The 16,421-nt window shown below is 45.7% G+C and overlaps 2 protein-coding genes across 5 annotated transcripts in view; both read left to right on the top strand.

Moving 5' to 3' along the window:
* The window catches only part of RASSF4 (Ras association domain family member 4), a 39,493-nt gene extending 33,411 nt beyond the window's left edge, over positions 1-6,082 (top strand). For both annotated transcript variants that reach the window (XM_049854838.1, XM_049854837.1), the window contains one exon: positions 361-6,082. In XM_049854838.1, the coding sequence (XP_049710795.1) occupies positions 361-471 (111 nt within the window). In that variant the 3' untranslated portion in view covers positions 472-6,082. The remainder of the gene's footprint in view (positions 1-360) is intronic.
* A 1,431-nt stretch (positions 6,083-7,513) lies between these two features.
* On the top strand, positions 7,514-12,266 carry ZNF22 (zinc finger protein 22). Of its 3 annotated transcripts, none has more exons than XM_049854843.1 (2): positions 7,514-7,612; positions 10,318-12,266. In XM_049854843.1, exon 2 carries the CDS (start codon positions 10,397-10,399, stop codon positions 11,072-11,074), a length of 678 nt encoding a protein of 225 aa, XP_049710800.1. In that variant the 5' UTR covers positions 7,514-7,612; positions 10,318-10,396; the 3' UTR covers positions 11,075-12,266. The 3 variants fall into 3 exon arrangements, with proteins under 3 accessions (XP_049710800.1, XP_049710801.1, XP_049710802.1); XM_049854844.1 differs by lacking the exon at positions 7,514-7,612 and adding an exon at positions 7,763-8,680; XM_049854845.1 differs by lacking the exon at positions 7,514-7,612 and adding an exon at positions 8,714-9,321.
* Positions 12,267-16,421: the final 4,155 nt, after the last annotated feature.

The following is a 16,421-nucleotide window of genomic DNA, read 5'->3' as shown; positions in this document are numbered from 1 at the left end:
TCAGAGGGAACAGATCTGCCACACAGTCGGCCATGCCATTGTAGGTTTGGAGCCAGAGGGGGCCTCGGGAGTCACCCAGGCCATCTTCTGAGTATACAGTGGGGAAGCTGAGGTCCGAGATGAGAAAGGATGCCACACAGGCTATCTCAGCAAAATTCTACTTTGAAACAACGTTCCTCAGCCATGTCTGATCGCTCCGCACAGTGGTCTCAGGGTGGGGGCCGGCTTAATCTCTCTTTGCCTGCAGTGGGTGGTGGCCACAGTCAGTTGGTCAGGAGTAGTGGGTCTCCTGGAGCCTGGCATCTGCCACCCCCCTCAGCCTCCCCAGCCCAGTGGGTCCTTTGGTTGTGTCTCCGCCAGGTTCCAAGCCTTACGTCTGACAATGTTGCAACGCCTGGAGCAGCTGGTGGAGGCCAAGTAGCTGGCCAGCGCCTGCCTCTCCTACAGCCCCCAAGCGCCAGTGTACGCTGAGTCCCAGCGCCGGGCTGCCACGTATTGCTGACTAGTCACACTGATGCATGGCCCTGCCTGAGGAACTCGGTGCCTACGCCTCCCACCTGTGCAAAGCCAAAGCCCTGAGTCCCCCGCCCTAGCCCTCAGCTCCCAGGTGAGCATGCCTAGCGCCAGCCCAGGCCTGAGGAGCCAGGAACTTGCTGGGTGTGTCTGCATGTGAGCAGACCAGGCAGAGTGGAGCCCTGAGGCTGTGGCACTGGCCACATCATGTGGCTGGATGGCTGTGGTCAATCCTGTTCACCCCACACCTCTCCTGCTCAGGAAAGCAGAGCCTGCATGAGCCCCTGGAGTGTGCTTCTTCAGCTCTCTAGTGCCTGGCCCAGAGCCTGTGAGGGGCCACAGCCCCTGACCTCATCACCCACACAAACACAATCCACGGGATCTCTGTCTGTCCATCATGTCATGCTTCCAGCAGGAACTCTGCTACTCGGAAAAACAGGGTGGCCAACAGGCATGGACATGGCTCTGCTTGCAGCTACCACTTACCCACGGCGTCCCTGGCCTCTTAGCCTCAGACGTCACTGCAGGAACCTCACCCAGCCCAGTACCCCTGGCAGAGTCCGGACCAGGAATAAGATACAGACATTCATCGTCTCTATAGCACTGGCCTCAGCTTTACCAATAAGACCCAGAGGAATTCTTATAAGGAGCAAGAAACCTGCCCATTTGATCCTGTTGAGTAGGTGGTCAGCGTGGCATTGGGAGGGTACTGCCCCTGTGTAGACAAGCACCCTCCAGGGTCTGCCTGGCAGAGGCCTTGCGTAGCGGTCATCATCCCATCCCTACTGCCCTGCAGACACCTGGTGCCCTTACCTTCCCCAGGCCTGCTTTGCCCTGCTGTGGTGGGCAGTCTTGCCACTTGCCTTCAAAGAGGCACGATGAGGAGAAATGTCTGTTTAGGGAGAAAGGGTTTTGCATTCCCTGGACCAGATACAGAACAGTCTGTGTTTGTGAGCTGCTGGAAAACTTCTGGAATGAGATCCCTTTGCAAAACTATGTACCAGTCACTCGAAGTGCTTTTCCAAAGCAAGGGCAAACTGAAGGCTCAAAGGCTTATCCCAGTCACCTCTGTGGATGATGGATGCAGAGGGAAGAACTATAAAGGGCTCCAAAGATAGGAAAACTTCTCTGCCCACTCACATGGAGGCGTCTCACCAGTGCCTGTAATGAGCAGAGACTTGGGACTGTGCGGTGGGGACCCCGTCTATCAAGGTGACCTTTGCACCAGGGCCACCCTACCCCAGCTTCTGTCCTGCTCTGTCAAGGCAGCTGCATCATCAGAGACACACAACAGGACATCATGGGGAGGTGTGGCCACTCTCCTGTTGTCTGCTCTCCTTACCAAGCAGAGCTTTCTAGGTGCTCAATAAATGAGCTGTGAAATCAGCTAGCGAAAACCCCGTGGATCACAGCTCCAATCTCCTTGTGCATGGGGTCACCATGTGTTGGAGGCCAACTTGACAACAGCTAACAACAAGAACGTATTTAACTGAAGAAATTAGGAAAAGGTTTTCTTATACTTTTTGCTTGTGTCTCCACTGGGACCCCTTGCTGCAACCTCTCAAACCCTTACGTATGCTTAGCTGCGTTTGGCAGAAGAGCCACAGCTGAACTGCAGCCCACTGCTCTTGAAGTTGGTACAGCTCCTGTTTCCATGTATATCCTGGAGCTGAGGTCCAGCCCAAGAAGAGATGGTGCCATAGGACATAGAATAGGAACCACTGGTGAGGGCCTTGGGCTGCTAGACAGTGAGCGACAGGTCACACAGAATCTTATCATCAGGATGGGCTGTAGGAATCTTCTAGGAAGGGGTTCTCAGTAAGAGGGAGGCAGAGACTAGGTGAGGGTAGGAAATGAATGAAGACAGGAGCTTCCCAGGTAGTTTTACTCCCCACCCTTGATTTAAAACCTTGGATCTAGGCAGGTGCCCGCCCAGTTGTTCAGCATGAATGGAGTAATGTCCTTGTGCCAGGTCCTGTGCTCAGCCCTGGAGGTGCAGACTAAGGCACCATCCAACCAGCATTCAGGGAGCTCCTTGTGAGAATAGGCCAGGCCAGACACTGGGGAATGTTGGGGGGCCAGCTGAGCGAGATCCAAGGGAGCACCCAGAAAGGAGGCCTGAGGCTGAGCTGGAGCTGGCTACAATGGCGTGTGGCATCCCAGGCCAAGGAGAGATGCCTACCAACTGGGGACAGGACGAGGCGGCCCAGCTCACAGAAACCTCTGCACACACTGGACTTTTTATTTTTGAGCAGTTGTTACAATATTATTTAGTTGAAGGATTTTTTAGGTAAGTGTTAGTTTTGCTCTTAAAACTAGCTGCTGGATATTATCCCTAAGAAAAATCACTAGGAAGTTTTGCAGGAAAGGGGAAGACATCCACTTCTACAATCAGCTGAGGAGTTAACAGACCTTTCTGTAAATGCATCCTTGGTTTTCAGAGGTATTCAGAAAAGCTGGTGGGTGGTTCAGCTCATCTCACAGCTCAATTCAGACCCTCTGTGATGGGCTCTGTAGTTTCCAGCTGGGATATGCAGGGAGTTATATTTCCCCTTCTCAACGGCACTTAGGATATTTTATGTGCTTTATTACCTGAGATTCTATCTCACTAGAATCTCAGGTAATAAAGCAAAGACAGTGTCCCTGGGTGGCACCAGTGGTTAAGTGCTGGGCTAGTAACCGAATGGTCAGTATTTTGAACCCACCCAGAGGCACCCTGGAAGAAAGGCCTGCGATCTGCTTCTGAAAAATCAACGATTGAAAACCCTGTAAAGCGATTCTACTCTGACACACACAGAGTCGCCAGGAGTCAGAATCGACTTGACAGCAACTAGTACAAAAGTAAAGACTCCTGTCACTGAACGCCTTCCCCTAAAACAGGAACCAGAGAAAATCATAAACAGCACAGGATAAAATCAACCTTACGGCAAAAGAAAGACTGGGCTTGGATGGAAAACAAAATACCAGAAGGGATCAAGAACAGCTTGTTTTTCCCACAGTGATAATCACATGCTGCTTGCTTAGAATGTTTACCAGAAAATGGGTTAAAGACCTCTCCACTGACAAAACAAAGCTGTGTGTTTACCAGGGCACATCTGGCCCCTTATAACCAGGGACAGAGGCCAGAAGCATCTGAGTCTGATCAAGGTAGTTTGCAGAGGTGGAACATAATGTTCCACTGTGCGCATAGGGCAGGAACGCCCAGCAGCTGCAAGGGGTAGTAAGCAGGGGACATTAGCCCACCCTGCCCCTTGGTTCTTCAGCTGTGGCCAGGCAGGGATCTGCATTAGACCCAAGCAGTTCCAAGTGTCAGAACAGCCGATGCATACACTATCTGGACCCCAGGGACTGTGATCCTCTGGGAGAGAGCCAGCTGTTCATGTGCCCAAGACTCAGAGTGTGCAGGGCGCGACCCCTGCGCCCTCCTGGCTAGGCTTTTAATGGAGCTGTTTTCTGCAGAAACAGGAATGGAAATTCCCGGGGCTTCCTTTCCCAGAGAACCCGGAGGAAACGGACAGCAAAGTCTCAGGCTTGGTGCACAGAACCCATTGTTCAGGGTCCCTGTGCTGTGCTGGAGCACCTGGGTCAGTCATGTGACCAGGCTGCTTGCTCTTGGACTGGGGATCATTGTGGCCAAGCACAGGCCCAGGCAGCAGCACTCCTTGCTGAGACCATGCTTGTGTGTCTGGGTCTGCCCGACTGCAAGGGGGTGGGAGCAGGGGACAAAGCCATAGTAAAAGGAAGCTGTCTTGCTACGATTTTTCTTAGCCCACAGGCCTCTTCTTTCTAGAATGGGCCCTTCAAATACCACAGGCCCATGACACACCAGTCCCTGCTGAGTGCAAATCCCCAGAATGTCCCAGCCGCTAGGATCTGGCTACTCTTGGCCCAGAATCCCTAGAAAGATGTACTGTTAGGATTCGATGGTGGCATAGCCCGTCTTTTCTGCCCTCTGGGTCTTTCCTACCTTTCTACCCTTCTGTCTTTCTTAAGTATGTATGACCATTTGAGAGTCCTGGTGGTGCAGTGGTTAAGGGCTCGGCTGCTGACCACAAGGTTAGCAGTTCAAATCTACCAGCCGCTCCTTGGAAATCCTATGGGGCAGTTCTACTCTGTCCTGTAGGGTCGCTGTGAGTCGGATCAACTTGACAGCAACAGGTTTATAACCATTTTCAATAATTTAATTTGCTTTACAATAACCTGGCATCCCATCTGAGGGATGTGCTGTTATTTAGAGGTTAAGAGTGTAGACAGTGGAGCAAGACTGGTTGCAAAACCTGGCTCTACCGCTTATAAATATGTGACCTTGGCAAGGTACTTGTCTCAGTTTTTTCATCTGTAAAATGGGGATAATAACAGTTCCCATCTCTTAAGGTTGTTGGGAGGTATATTAGTCAGCTGTAATACCACCAAAAATCTCAGTGGCTACCACAGCATTTATTTCTCTTTCATATTACATGTCAGTTACTGTGGTGGCTGTGGGTTGGCTTATGTGCCTCTGACCCACACATCTTCTCATTCTGGATCCTTACCTGGAGGAGCTGCCCCTGCTAGGGACACATTATTCTCAAGGTAGGAAAAAGAGCATGAGTGGTGTCCTCATGTCCTCATGTGCACAGTTGGCCAAGGCAGTCACGTGGCGAAGTCAGCATCAGTGGGATGGGGACCTACTTCTCCAGGAGGCACTGACATCACAAGGCAGTGGAGAGGGATGTAGAATCACAGAAGGGTAGCAAATGCAGGGCAACAGCTCTTCCACAGGAACACTAAAGTATCCAAACGGTGCCTGGCACATAAGAGGCATTCAGTAAGTGTTGACTATTATTACACTAGAAAGGAAACTGAGAGCATAAAATCCTGCCTGTTTTCTCTCCCCCTTTCCTCCTTTTTTCACCTGTATTCTCTCCCTCTTGGTCTCCATTCATGGCTTGTGTCCCTCTCCGTCCCTACCTCCTATTCTGTCCAGTCTTGGCCACCCACACCCCTCTATTTCCTCAAACTTTTGTCTCTCTCTTTTTGACGTCCAGCTTTCTTTACCCAGTTCTCACCCTTTTCCATCTACACATGTCCAAGCCCTCTGTGGCTGGCCCACTTGTTTTCAGGCACAGGAAAATGGGATAATCCACCCTCACTTGGTGCATGCAAAGGGGTGAACTAATGACTGTCTTACTAGTCAAATACTTTGGAGTAAATTTCATCTTACTATTTTAGCCATCATAGAGCAAATAGTCCCAGCAGGGCATTTTCGCTCTTGAAATTTTGTCCTAAACCATCCCTGGCAGCTCTGGCAACTGACTCCCCTCAAGCTTCTCCAACCACCATCATCAACAACTTGTAATAATGCAATAATAAAAGTAATAACAATGGCTCATATTTCATATGTGTTATGCATTGTGCTAAGTACTTCATCTCATTTCATCTTTACAACAATCCAGATATCATCCATATTATAGACTTCACAGTCCTTGTTCAGACTTCAGGCAGTGCTTCATGAGACTATACTGAAGATGAATGACCAGGGGACAGATGTCAAAGCACTTTGTAAACAATAAAGCATCTTATAAATTCATTAATTCAACGAATTTGCATGATTGTCTGTTACCTGCAGGGCACTGTTCTTGGGCAATGCAGGGGCAGCCAAGAGCTAGAGACAGATCATAATGGGCTTTGCATGTCATCGTTTCATCGTAAGGCTTTTGCTCTAAGTGACATGGAAAGCCTTTGGAGGGTTTTGAACAAAAGAATGACGTGATCTGACTTGAGTTTTAAAAGGATCATTCCAGGACTTGTAGAGAGACCACTGAGGAAGGCAGTGCCACAATCCAGACAGGAGATGACAAGAGACTTGGTTGAGGTGACACTAGTGGAGGTGTTGAGAGTGGTTTGGTTCTATGTGTATGTTGAAGATCGGGCCAACAGAATTTGCTGATGAACTGGATGCAGTTTGGGTAAAAAAGAAGAGACAACGATGACATCAAGGTTTTGGACCAGAGCAACAGGAAAGATGGCGTGGCCATCAGTTGATGAGATAAAGACTCTTGAAGGAGCAGGTTAGGAGGTATCAGGAGTTTGTTTAGAGGCATGTTAGGTTTGGGATGTCCATTACACAAGCAAATGGAGAGATTCAGTAGACAATTGGATATAAAGTCTAGAGTTTAAGAATATTTCCATCCAAGGGTCGACTGGAGTTACTAATTCGGGAGTCTTCAGCAAACACAGTATTAGAAGCCATTAAACTGGTGGAGTTCCTCCAGGGGAGTGAGGGCACGTAGTGAACCAGTCAGAGGGTTGAGCATAGTTGGCAAAGGAGGGGTAGCCTATCAGGTAGAAGAACCAGGAGAGATCATTACTACAGAGAAAGAGGGTGGTGTGTGGAAAATCCAATTCTGGGTGTGCTGCTCTTACATAACGCAAACCAAAACCGAAAGACCAAACCCAGTGCCCTCTAGTCCATTCCAACTCACAGGGACCCTACAGGACAGAGTAGAGCTGCCCCATAGGGTTTCCAGGGAGCGCCTGGCAGATTCGAACTGCCAACCCTTTGTTAGCAACCGTAGCACTTAACCACTACACCACCAGGGTTTCCATATTATGCGAACAAGAGGGACGAATTTATTACGTAAGCCTTATCCGTAAAAATGCATGTAATTCTTATCTTGCAGGATTTTTGGTTTGGGGACTTTTTTTCCTGTTAATTAAATAAGGTGACTCATGAAAAATATCAGAAACAGCTTAGACTCTCCACAAGTATTTCTTTATAACAAGTGCTCAATATTTGTAGGAAAAAAATGAAGTTTCGAGACGGGCAGGCTTGTGTTTGATTTCAAAAGCTCTGACAGCCCTAGGTCTGCAGGCCGTACAGGGAGCGGGTCCCCTGCGAAGGGACCCGGTCACAGGAGCAGTGCTCCTTCCCAACGGTGGGACAGGAAAAGGGAGCAAGACCGAAGCGCTACCAGCTCATTCCCGGGCCGGGGACCATAGAGGGCCGCTCCGCCACGTGCCTAGAGAGGCCGCGGCGGCGCCGACTGACGGCCGGGCGCGCACTTCCGGCGAACCGAGCGGCGCCGAGGCAGCGAGGGCGGCGGCCGCGGCCCGCGTGGTGAGTGGGCCTCAGCGGGGCGGCCCAGCGGTCCCGGAGCCGGGCGGCCCGAGCTGGCCGCCGTGGGGCGGGGTGGGGCGGGGCGGAGCGGGGCGGGGCGGGCTGGGCGGCGGAGCGGGGCGGGGCGGGCTGGGCGGCGGGGCTGGCGCCTGGGCCTCGGCTCCCCGCGCTGGGCCGGGCCTCCCTCAGGCAGCGGGCGGGCCTGTGAGGAGCCCCGAGGGGAGAGTCCCTGGGCCGGCCCCGCGAGCTGGCCCCGAGCGGACGGAGCCGGGCCGGGGACCCTCAGCGCCGACTCGGTGCGCCACGCAGACGGAAGAGGCTGGTGCGCGACGGCGGCCCACAGCGCGTTAGGCGTAGGGCTCGTTTAAACCTCGACCGTCCTGAGGGGCTTTGTGACCGTCCCAGCTGTGGGAGAGGCAGTTGGCCGGGGCCTCACGCCTCTGCTCCGCTCCCTCAGCTTTAGCTCACGACTCGCGGGCGCTGTCAGTCGCAGCCCTCAACCTGGCTTTGGAAAGCGTGGCCTCCTACGATGCAGGTCTGGGGTCAGACGCCAGGGGCCGGAATCTGGCCCAGCCAAGGCCTTGACCACCGTTTGCCTTGCCTCCTTGGCTCTTACGGGACACAGTTGCAAAAAGCTGCTCCGAGAGTTGGTGAACTAGCACCAGATTAAGATAAGCCACTGTCTGGCGCATAGGCCGCCCGTCAGCCAGCAGTTCCTCATTTCTAGTGTTCTAGGTGGATTAGATAGTCTCAGAGTTTCATACCAGATTTGACTTCACGTTAAAAAATATATTTTTTTAAATGGGTAATTATGGTCGTGGCTACTTTTGGAACACCGAAACTGTGTACTTAACACAATGTCTGGTGTAGTGGATGTTCTGTAAATATTTGCTAATGTTAAGGAATGGGTAGTACTCTCTGATTTTTTGTTGTATGCAGTGTGCTCTTTACAACCTTGGCCATAATTATAGCAGGTATAATTATGAAATATCCAGGTAAAGTCCTGAGCTCTATTATGTATGGAGTCTCAGTTACCCAGTAAGATGAAAGAAAAGCAAGAAAAAGAAGGTAATTTGTGTTTTCATTTCTTTGCTTATGTGCTTGTATGCAGAGGGATCCAGGGTAATTCTCATCTTGCCCCATAAAACCAAACCCACTGCTGTCGAGTGGATTCTGACTCATAGCAACCCTATAGGACAGAGCAGAACTGCCCCATAGAGTTTCCAAGGAGCACCTGGTGGATTGAACTGCCGACCTCTTGGTTAGCAGCCGTAGCATTTAACCACTACACCACCAGGGTTTCCCATCTTGCCCAAAGATGTGGAAAATAGTTCCCATAATTACATTACTCTTGTAGTCTTTTTTCTTTGTAGTCCTAGCCTCTGTCACATTACCACCTATTTGGAGTTTGGATTTTTTTATTCTTTTGTTTGTTTGTGGCAATTATTTTGAACAGCTTTTGGTCAGCATTATAAGTAAAATGTTGTTAGCTCCCTTAAGTTGCCCAGGACTTATGGTGACCCCATGTGCAGTGGAACAAAATGATGTCCAGTTCTGTGCCATCCTTGTAGTAGCTTGTGGGTTGGACCATTGTGATCCGTAGGGGTTTCACTGGCTGATTTTCAGAAGTAGATCACTAGGCCTTTCTTCCAAGTCTTAGTATGGAACCTCTGCTGAAACCTGGCAGACAAGTGGTGACGGCGCTTGAGGTGCGTTGGCAGGAATCGAACTTGAAATTCTCATGGAAGGCGAGAATTCTACCCCTGAACCACCATTGAACCTATAAATAAATAAAATCAATTTATTTGAATTTTTGTAGTATTTGGGTCTTTTTAAACTTCTGAGCTTTTTCTTCTTTCTCTTTTTCTGGTGTTCTACCTACTGCTTTTTTTTCCTTAGTCTTCATTCCACTAACTCGTGAAGATTCTTTTAAATTTTTCTTTCTCCAGGCGAAAACAGTCATCTTGTTTCGGGTTTTCAAAGAATTATTCCTCTATCTTGGATCATTAGAATATAGAAAAAAATAATAATGAAGCATCTCTTCACTAACATTTTTCTCATCGAGTATTTATTGAATAAACTCACAGGAAGCCTATTATAGAATAGTTCCTACTTTCAAAAACAATTTCTATTACAAAGTTAGTTGTCTTTTATAACTATGAAAATAGAATGACTAAACAAATCAGGACAAACAGGATGTTCATAAAGTAGTATGATTTGTCCATTCCTTTCAAGTCTGGACACCTTAATGAGATGGTCACCAGTAAGTGAGCAGAAGTTTAACTTGCTAAGTAAATAGTAAAACAATGATATTACCCCAATTTTGATCATCTTTTGGAGTTACTCTGTTTCCTGTAAGATATTGTTTCTACCTTTTAATCCTCCAAAATTATATACTCATTTAATAATGCCTGATAGAAACTTATATTACACCTAATCACTTTTCCTCAGTCTTCAGTATCCTGTTCCAACAGTTGAAAACTCCAAAAGTAAATTCAGTCAAAATTTGGAGACATTTATTGTTTAAACTCTGGAATTAATTAGAAATATTTTGAAAATACTTGTTGTCAGAATTATTTGTTTTCACTTGAACTGAATGCATTTTAAATTAAATATGTATGTGATTTTGATGGGCTGAAGAGGTATTAAAGTTGACTAATGAGAAGATAATCTTTTTTTTTTTTTTTTAATTGTTCTGTACACAGAAAATTCAGAACTGCAGCCCAAGGAAGCAAAACAACATCAGTGCAGAGGAAGACAGGAGACTTCATTTAGGTCCTCACCATGAAGTTGGGAAAATCTAAAGGGGGTATTTCTCGGAGCTCAAGCCAAGGAAAAGCCTATGAGAACCAGCGCAAAACAGCACGGCAGCGGCAGAAGTGGGGAATGGCTGCTCGATTTGACTCAAGCTTGAGTAGGCTGAGAAGAAGCTTGGATGAGAAACCCTACAAGTGTATTGAATGTGAAAAGAGTTTCAGTCAGAGTTCAACTCTTTTCCAACATCAGAAAATCCACACTGGAAAGAAATCCCATAAATGTGCGGATTGTGGGAAAAGTTTTTTTCAGAGTTCTAATCTCATTCAGCATCGACGCATCCATACAGGGGAAAAGCCGTATAAATGTGATGAGTGCGGAGAAAGGTTTAAACAGAGCTCAAATCTCATTCAGCACCAGAGAATTCATACTGGAGAAAAACCCTACCAGTGTGATGAGTGTGGCCGATGTTTCAGCCAGAGTTCTCACCTTATTCAGCACCAGAGAACCCACACAGGAGAGAAACCCTACCAGTGCAGTGAATGCGGCAAATGCTTCAGCCAGAGTTCTCATCTCAGGCAGCACATGAAGGTGCACAAAGAAGAGAGACCCCGTAAAACCCGGAGCAAAAATACCAGGGCAAAAACTCACTTAGTATCAGCTTGGAAAGCTGGTACTGGAAGGAAGTCGGTGGCTCGTCTCCGCTAAATAAAGGGCACTGCTTCAGCCCTCTTAAGGAAAGGCTTTTGCTTTTAGAACCAGAGATGCTTTGTCGTGGAGCACGTAAATACTGGATCCTCTGCTAGCACTGAGACATTGGGGGTTTAATAACATTATTGCGCTGAAAGAAACTACATGAGGCCAGCTGTTCTCATTTCCTTTTTCAGTGTAACTTGGAACACAGAAAGCTGAAAACATGTTTTGAGAGAATACAACATCCTTTCACCTCATTTGAAATTGCTTCCTACCATCAGTTTGACAAAAACCATCATGTTTTGATGACGTGTAAAAGTGCAGAGGTGTGGCAGTGATTACACAGTTTTAGGACTTTTGTGGAAGGCGTAATTGAGTAAAAGGAAGAGAGGTTCCCATTAGTTTTGGAGTTCACATGAGGAGTTTCTATGTTTATAAACTTTTGTAGTGTAATAGATGGTTTATAATATGAATTGATTCAACATACTAAAATGTATTCACATGCACAGATTTTTAATCAGCAAGTCCCCTCACTATGTTAGCTTTCTTTTGTTTCTTCTGCTTATGGACAATTACTAAAGGAGTAGAATTCCCTGTTTTTTACCAAATTTTGAGTAGAAGATCTATAGACTTGAAAACAAGAACTGAATTAGGCCATACATCTCTTCTTCCTATTCCTGCTAATACTGTCCTTGTGATGGCATCACTGCTCTGTTACTTGTTTTCCACAGTTGCGATGGATTGACCTTGATCCATCCCCGTGCCCTTGAACTTTTGGCATTGTCTTGTGCTCTGACAAACTGAGCCAACCTTTTAGATTCACACGGATAAATAATTACTGTGTTTTACCAATACAATCTCAGCTTGCTTCTTACTAATTAAAAATCTACAATTTACATGTCTCCCTGCCTTCCCCTATGAGACTTTTAGGTAACTTGGATATCTTAAGCAAATGTTTGTCAGCAGCAAAAGTCATTTAATTCAAGTGCCAGTGCCCTGTAGCAGGTTTGAAATCTAAGTTAACTTTTCTGCATTACACGAATTGTCTAAGAAGTCTAGCAAACCTGTTAACTTCCCTCAGAACAGGGCAGGTGTCGACATTCTGATCAACATTGCAGCTCAGGTTTTAATTTCTATTGAATGCTAAAATTCTGATTTTTTGTATCTTTTATAATCATCAGTTTCTGCTGTATTAATAACAATTATCCATAAAGATTAAAAAATTGAATATTTTGCATACCACTGCCTTCTGTCTCTTTCTCTTCCGGGAAATTGTTTTAATGATTTAGGCTCAGGCTTACAGTCACAGCTTTTGGTAGAATCACTTATTTTGCCTGTGGTTTTGTTTCCTCACACTTGAACTGTGCCTCCCTCCTGGCCTTTTGATTGAATGCAGGACCATAAAAGATGGCCTTGTTGACAACAGTTTTATCCCACAGGGTATCTACAAAGTGTAAGCATAGGGTGATTGCAGTTATCTTTTACGAAAGCCTTGATCTTTGACCGCTTACCTAGTGTTCCGTTGCTCCCAACCAGAGTCACTTTATGGCAGGAGTGTAACTCTGGAGCCCTTTTTAGGATCTACCATCAATGTTATTTATAGCCGCTTTGTCCTGAGCAGCTTCTGGCTACTACCAGCACTGCTTTCTTAAATTTCATGAATTTTCCAGTTGACAGCAACTTTTTTTATTTTGTCAAATAATAAAAACAAATCTGTTCTTAGATAAGGAGAGGATTTATCCTGGAAGCATTACTACAAGGAGGGAGGAAGGACTGTTGCAATAGGGAGACCTCCCCAACCATAAGATCAGCAAGCATCTCAAGAATCAGAGAGGAGAGTAAAGGCTAGAAGCCAGATGTGGGGAAAAGGAATGAAATGATGTGATAAGATAGTAAATCAGAATGTTTTATGCTGAGACCAGCCTAGTCTTCAGGAGGGACCCTTATGGAGGGGTTGTGTGTTGGCTTAAGGTGAGGATGGACTTGGGGGAAGGAAAGAAGCTTAAAGTTTGATCAAGTATTTTGTTTCTGGTTGATCAGTGGGGGACGAGCAGTTCAGTTAACTCTTTATGAGGCAAACAATGGGATTTTGGAGGGTCTGTGTCTGGCCTTGTCATAGGTCAAAAAAAGGGGGCATCAGTCTTACCTAAATCATGTGGGGGAAGAGAGGTTATTTACAGTAAGCCATTTTCTGGAACACGGGAGGATTTCTTGGACCACTGGTGTTTTCCAGGATCACAGAGTTCAGGTAAAATTCAGCGTTGTCAGTTTCATAGTTTATGTTTATCCTGAATAGACTTCCAAACCCTCCATAAAAGTAAGGCAAATTGTCTTCAGATTTTGATGCATTTCCAGTTTGACTATAGCTTGCATTTCTTAGAGCCCTAAAATGGAGAGCAAATAGATCACTGTAGCCTTATGGTAAGTTTTTGAGAGAGAAAAGCCACAGCTGCTTTAAATTAACTAAAAGAAGTGTTCCACTACTAGAGATGAACATTAAATATTAATGGAATGTGAGTCTTCTCATTATACTGAAATATGCTGCCCCCAATAATAATCTACTGAGTTTCCAACAAAGCTCAGGTTTACCAAACTCTGAGTCCTTTATTCTACTTGCAGGCTCCATTCTTAAAAACCTTTGGGCTTTTTGGTTGGGGAAAATAAAAAGCCCCAAGGTTATATTTTAAGAAGAGTCGCTGAAATTTCTTCCACCCTAAACGAGTAAGATGTATTAAAAATCTCTTGGCACCCACATTCATTTTATTATTATTGTGATGAAAATATACCTGGCAATACAACTTCCACAGGTACAGTTCAATTACATAGATTACATTTTTCATGTTGGGCCACCATTATCTCTACCTTTTTCCAAAATATTCCACCACCATTAACATCAATTCAATGCCCCCAAACAAAACCTCCCCCTTTCTCCCTCTCTCCCACCCTAGTAATCACTAATCTTTGGTTTCTATTGTTCTGTTAGGGACCATCGAGTCAGTGTCAAATCATAGCGACCCCATGTACAACAGAACGAAACACTGCCCAGTCCTGCACCATCCTCACAATCATTATGCTTGAGTCCATTGTTGCAGCCACCTGTGTCATTCCAACTCATTGAGGGTCTTCCTCTTTCTTGCTGACCTACTTTACGAAGCATGACGTCCTTCTCCAGGGACTGGTCCCTTCTGATAACATGTCAGAGTACATGTCCAAAGTACGTGAGACAAAGTCTCCCCATCATCGCCTCTAAGGAGCATTCTGGCTGTACTTCCAAGACAGATTTGTTCATTCTTCCGGCAGTCAATATTCCTCATCCGTACCATAATTCAAAGGCATCAATCCTTCGGTCTTCCTTGTTCATTGTCCAGCTTTCACATGCACATGAGACAACTGAAAACACACATCGCTTGTGTCACGCTCACTTTAGTCTTTAAAGTGATATCTTTGCTTTTCAATGCTTTAAAGAGGTCTTTTGGAGCAGATTTGTCCAATGCAATGTGTCATTTGATTTCTTGACTGCTGGTTCCATGGGCATTGATTTTGGATCCCAGTAAAATGAAATTCTTGACAACTTCAATCTTTTCTGTGTTTATCATGATGTTGATTATTGGTCCAGTTCTGAGGATTTTTGTTTATACTTGTTTCTATATATTTGTTTATTTCATATAAGTGAGATCAAACAGTATTTGTCCTTTTGCAACTGACTTATTTCACTCAGAACAATGTTTTCAAGGTTCATCCATGTGGTGGCATGCATCAGAGCTTCCTTTTTCTTTAAGGCTGTGTAATATTCTACTATATGTATACCCATTGCCGTAGAGTCGATTCCAACTCATAGCAACCTCATAAGAGTAGAACTGCCCCATAGGGTTTCCAAGGAGTGGCTGGTGGATTTGAACTGATGACTTTTGGTTAGCAGCTGAGTTCCTAACCACTGCGCCACCAGTGCCCCATGATATATATGTATACACCACATTTTGTTTTTCCATTCATCTGTTGATGGACACTTTGGTTGTTTTCACAAAGAACAGCAATTGATGTACAGGATTCTGTTTGCAGTCCCACCTTCACTTCTTCTGAAAAACTATATATATCTAGGGTTGGGGTTGCTGGGTCACATGGCAGTTCTATGTTCAACTTTTTGAGGAATTGCAAACTGTTGTCTACAGTGGCCACATCATTGTACATTACTATCAGCAATGGATGAGTGTTCCAGTTTCTCCACAACCTTGCCAACACCTGTTGTTTTGTTTTTTAATCATCGTCATTCTAATGAGGGTGAGGTGATCTCTCACTGTGGTTTTGATTTGCATCTCCCTAATGGGTAATGATGTTGAGCATTTTTTCATGTTCTTGTTGACCGTTTAAATATCCTATTTGGTAAACTGTCCAAGTCTTTTGCCCATTTTTTGATTGGGTTGCTTGTGTTTTTATTGTTAAGTTGTAGAAGTTTTACATATTTTTTGGATATCAGACCCTTATTCAATATATGATTCTAATTTTTTTTTCTGCCTATCTGTAGGTTATCTTTACACTTTGTTGATAAAGTTCTTTGATGTGCAAAATATTTAATCTACTTCAAAAAATCAGCCATTGAAACCTCTATGGAGTACAGTTCCACCCTGTCACACATGAGGTCTGTGTGGACTCAAACCTCCAACCTTTCAACTAGCAGCTGAGGCTTGAACCATTTGCACCATCCAGGGACTCCCCTTTCTTCCTTACTGGGTCTTAAAAGCAGCATTAAAGCTTGTTGGTTCGTGTTTTACTCAGATCCTATGAATCTCTGGCTCTGTGTAAACGTCCACTCATCAAGGGGGACCAGAATGCGTTGTAATTGGAAAATTAGTCCTTAGACTAACATGCTTTCTTCAGACACAGGAGGAAGGGGCAGTATCTCCGCTACTATGCAGAGTCTAGAGTGTAATAGGAGCAGTAAGAGGACAGTGAGTGGGTGCCAGGAAGACTCAACACTAAGAGCAAGAACCCTCAGTGCCAAAGGAATGGCTCCTGTTGCCACATTGATTTAAAATAGTCACAGCAGCTTGGACATGAACATCCCTATGACAATCATGAGGAGCTGAAGTCTAGAGAACCTTCCTCTAATCTCCAGGTGCCGCACAAGGCCCTCGATTGTTAGGTATCACTAGAGATATCTAGGAAACTCCAAGATCAAACCGGGGTTGGATTCTTCACCACCCTGGTAATTTAAGGGCTATCTATTTCAATTTTATTTAGGAAAAAAATGGACTGTTTATTAAATCCAGGGTTCTGTTGTAAAACTTATAACCCAGAGGATCTTTTCTGTCATTTTCAGATAAAGCACAGCGACTTTATTAGTAAAACAATTAACTTTTTCCAT

Source organism: Elephas maximus, chromosome 16 (genome assembly GCF_024166365.1).
Source record: "Elephas maximus indicus isolate mEleMax1 chromosome 16, mEleMax1 primary haplotype, whole genome shotgun sequence".
In the NCBI taxonomy this organism is placed as follows: domain Eukaryota; kingdom Metazoa; phylum Chordata; class Mammalia; order Proboscidea; family Elephantidae; genus Elephas; species Elephas maximus.
Note: the sequence above shows the minus strand (reverse complement) of the source record. Positions and strands in the feature narration are given on the sequence as shown.

Excerpts from the sequence above, each read along its gene's own strand:
- ZNF22 (XM_049854843.1), top strand. The coding sequence starts at position 10,397 with ATGAAGTTGGGAAAATCTAAAGGGGGTATTTCTCGGAGCTCAAGCCAA.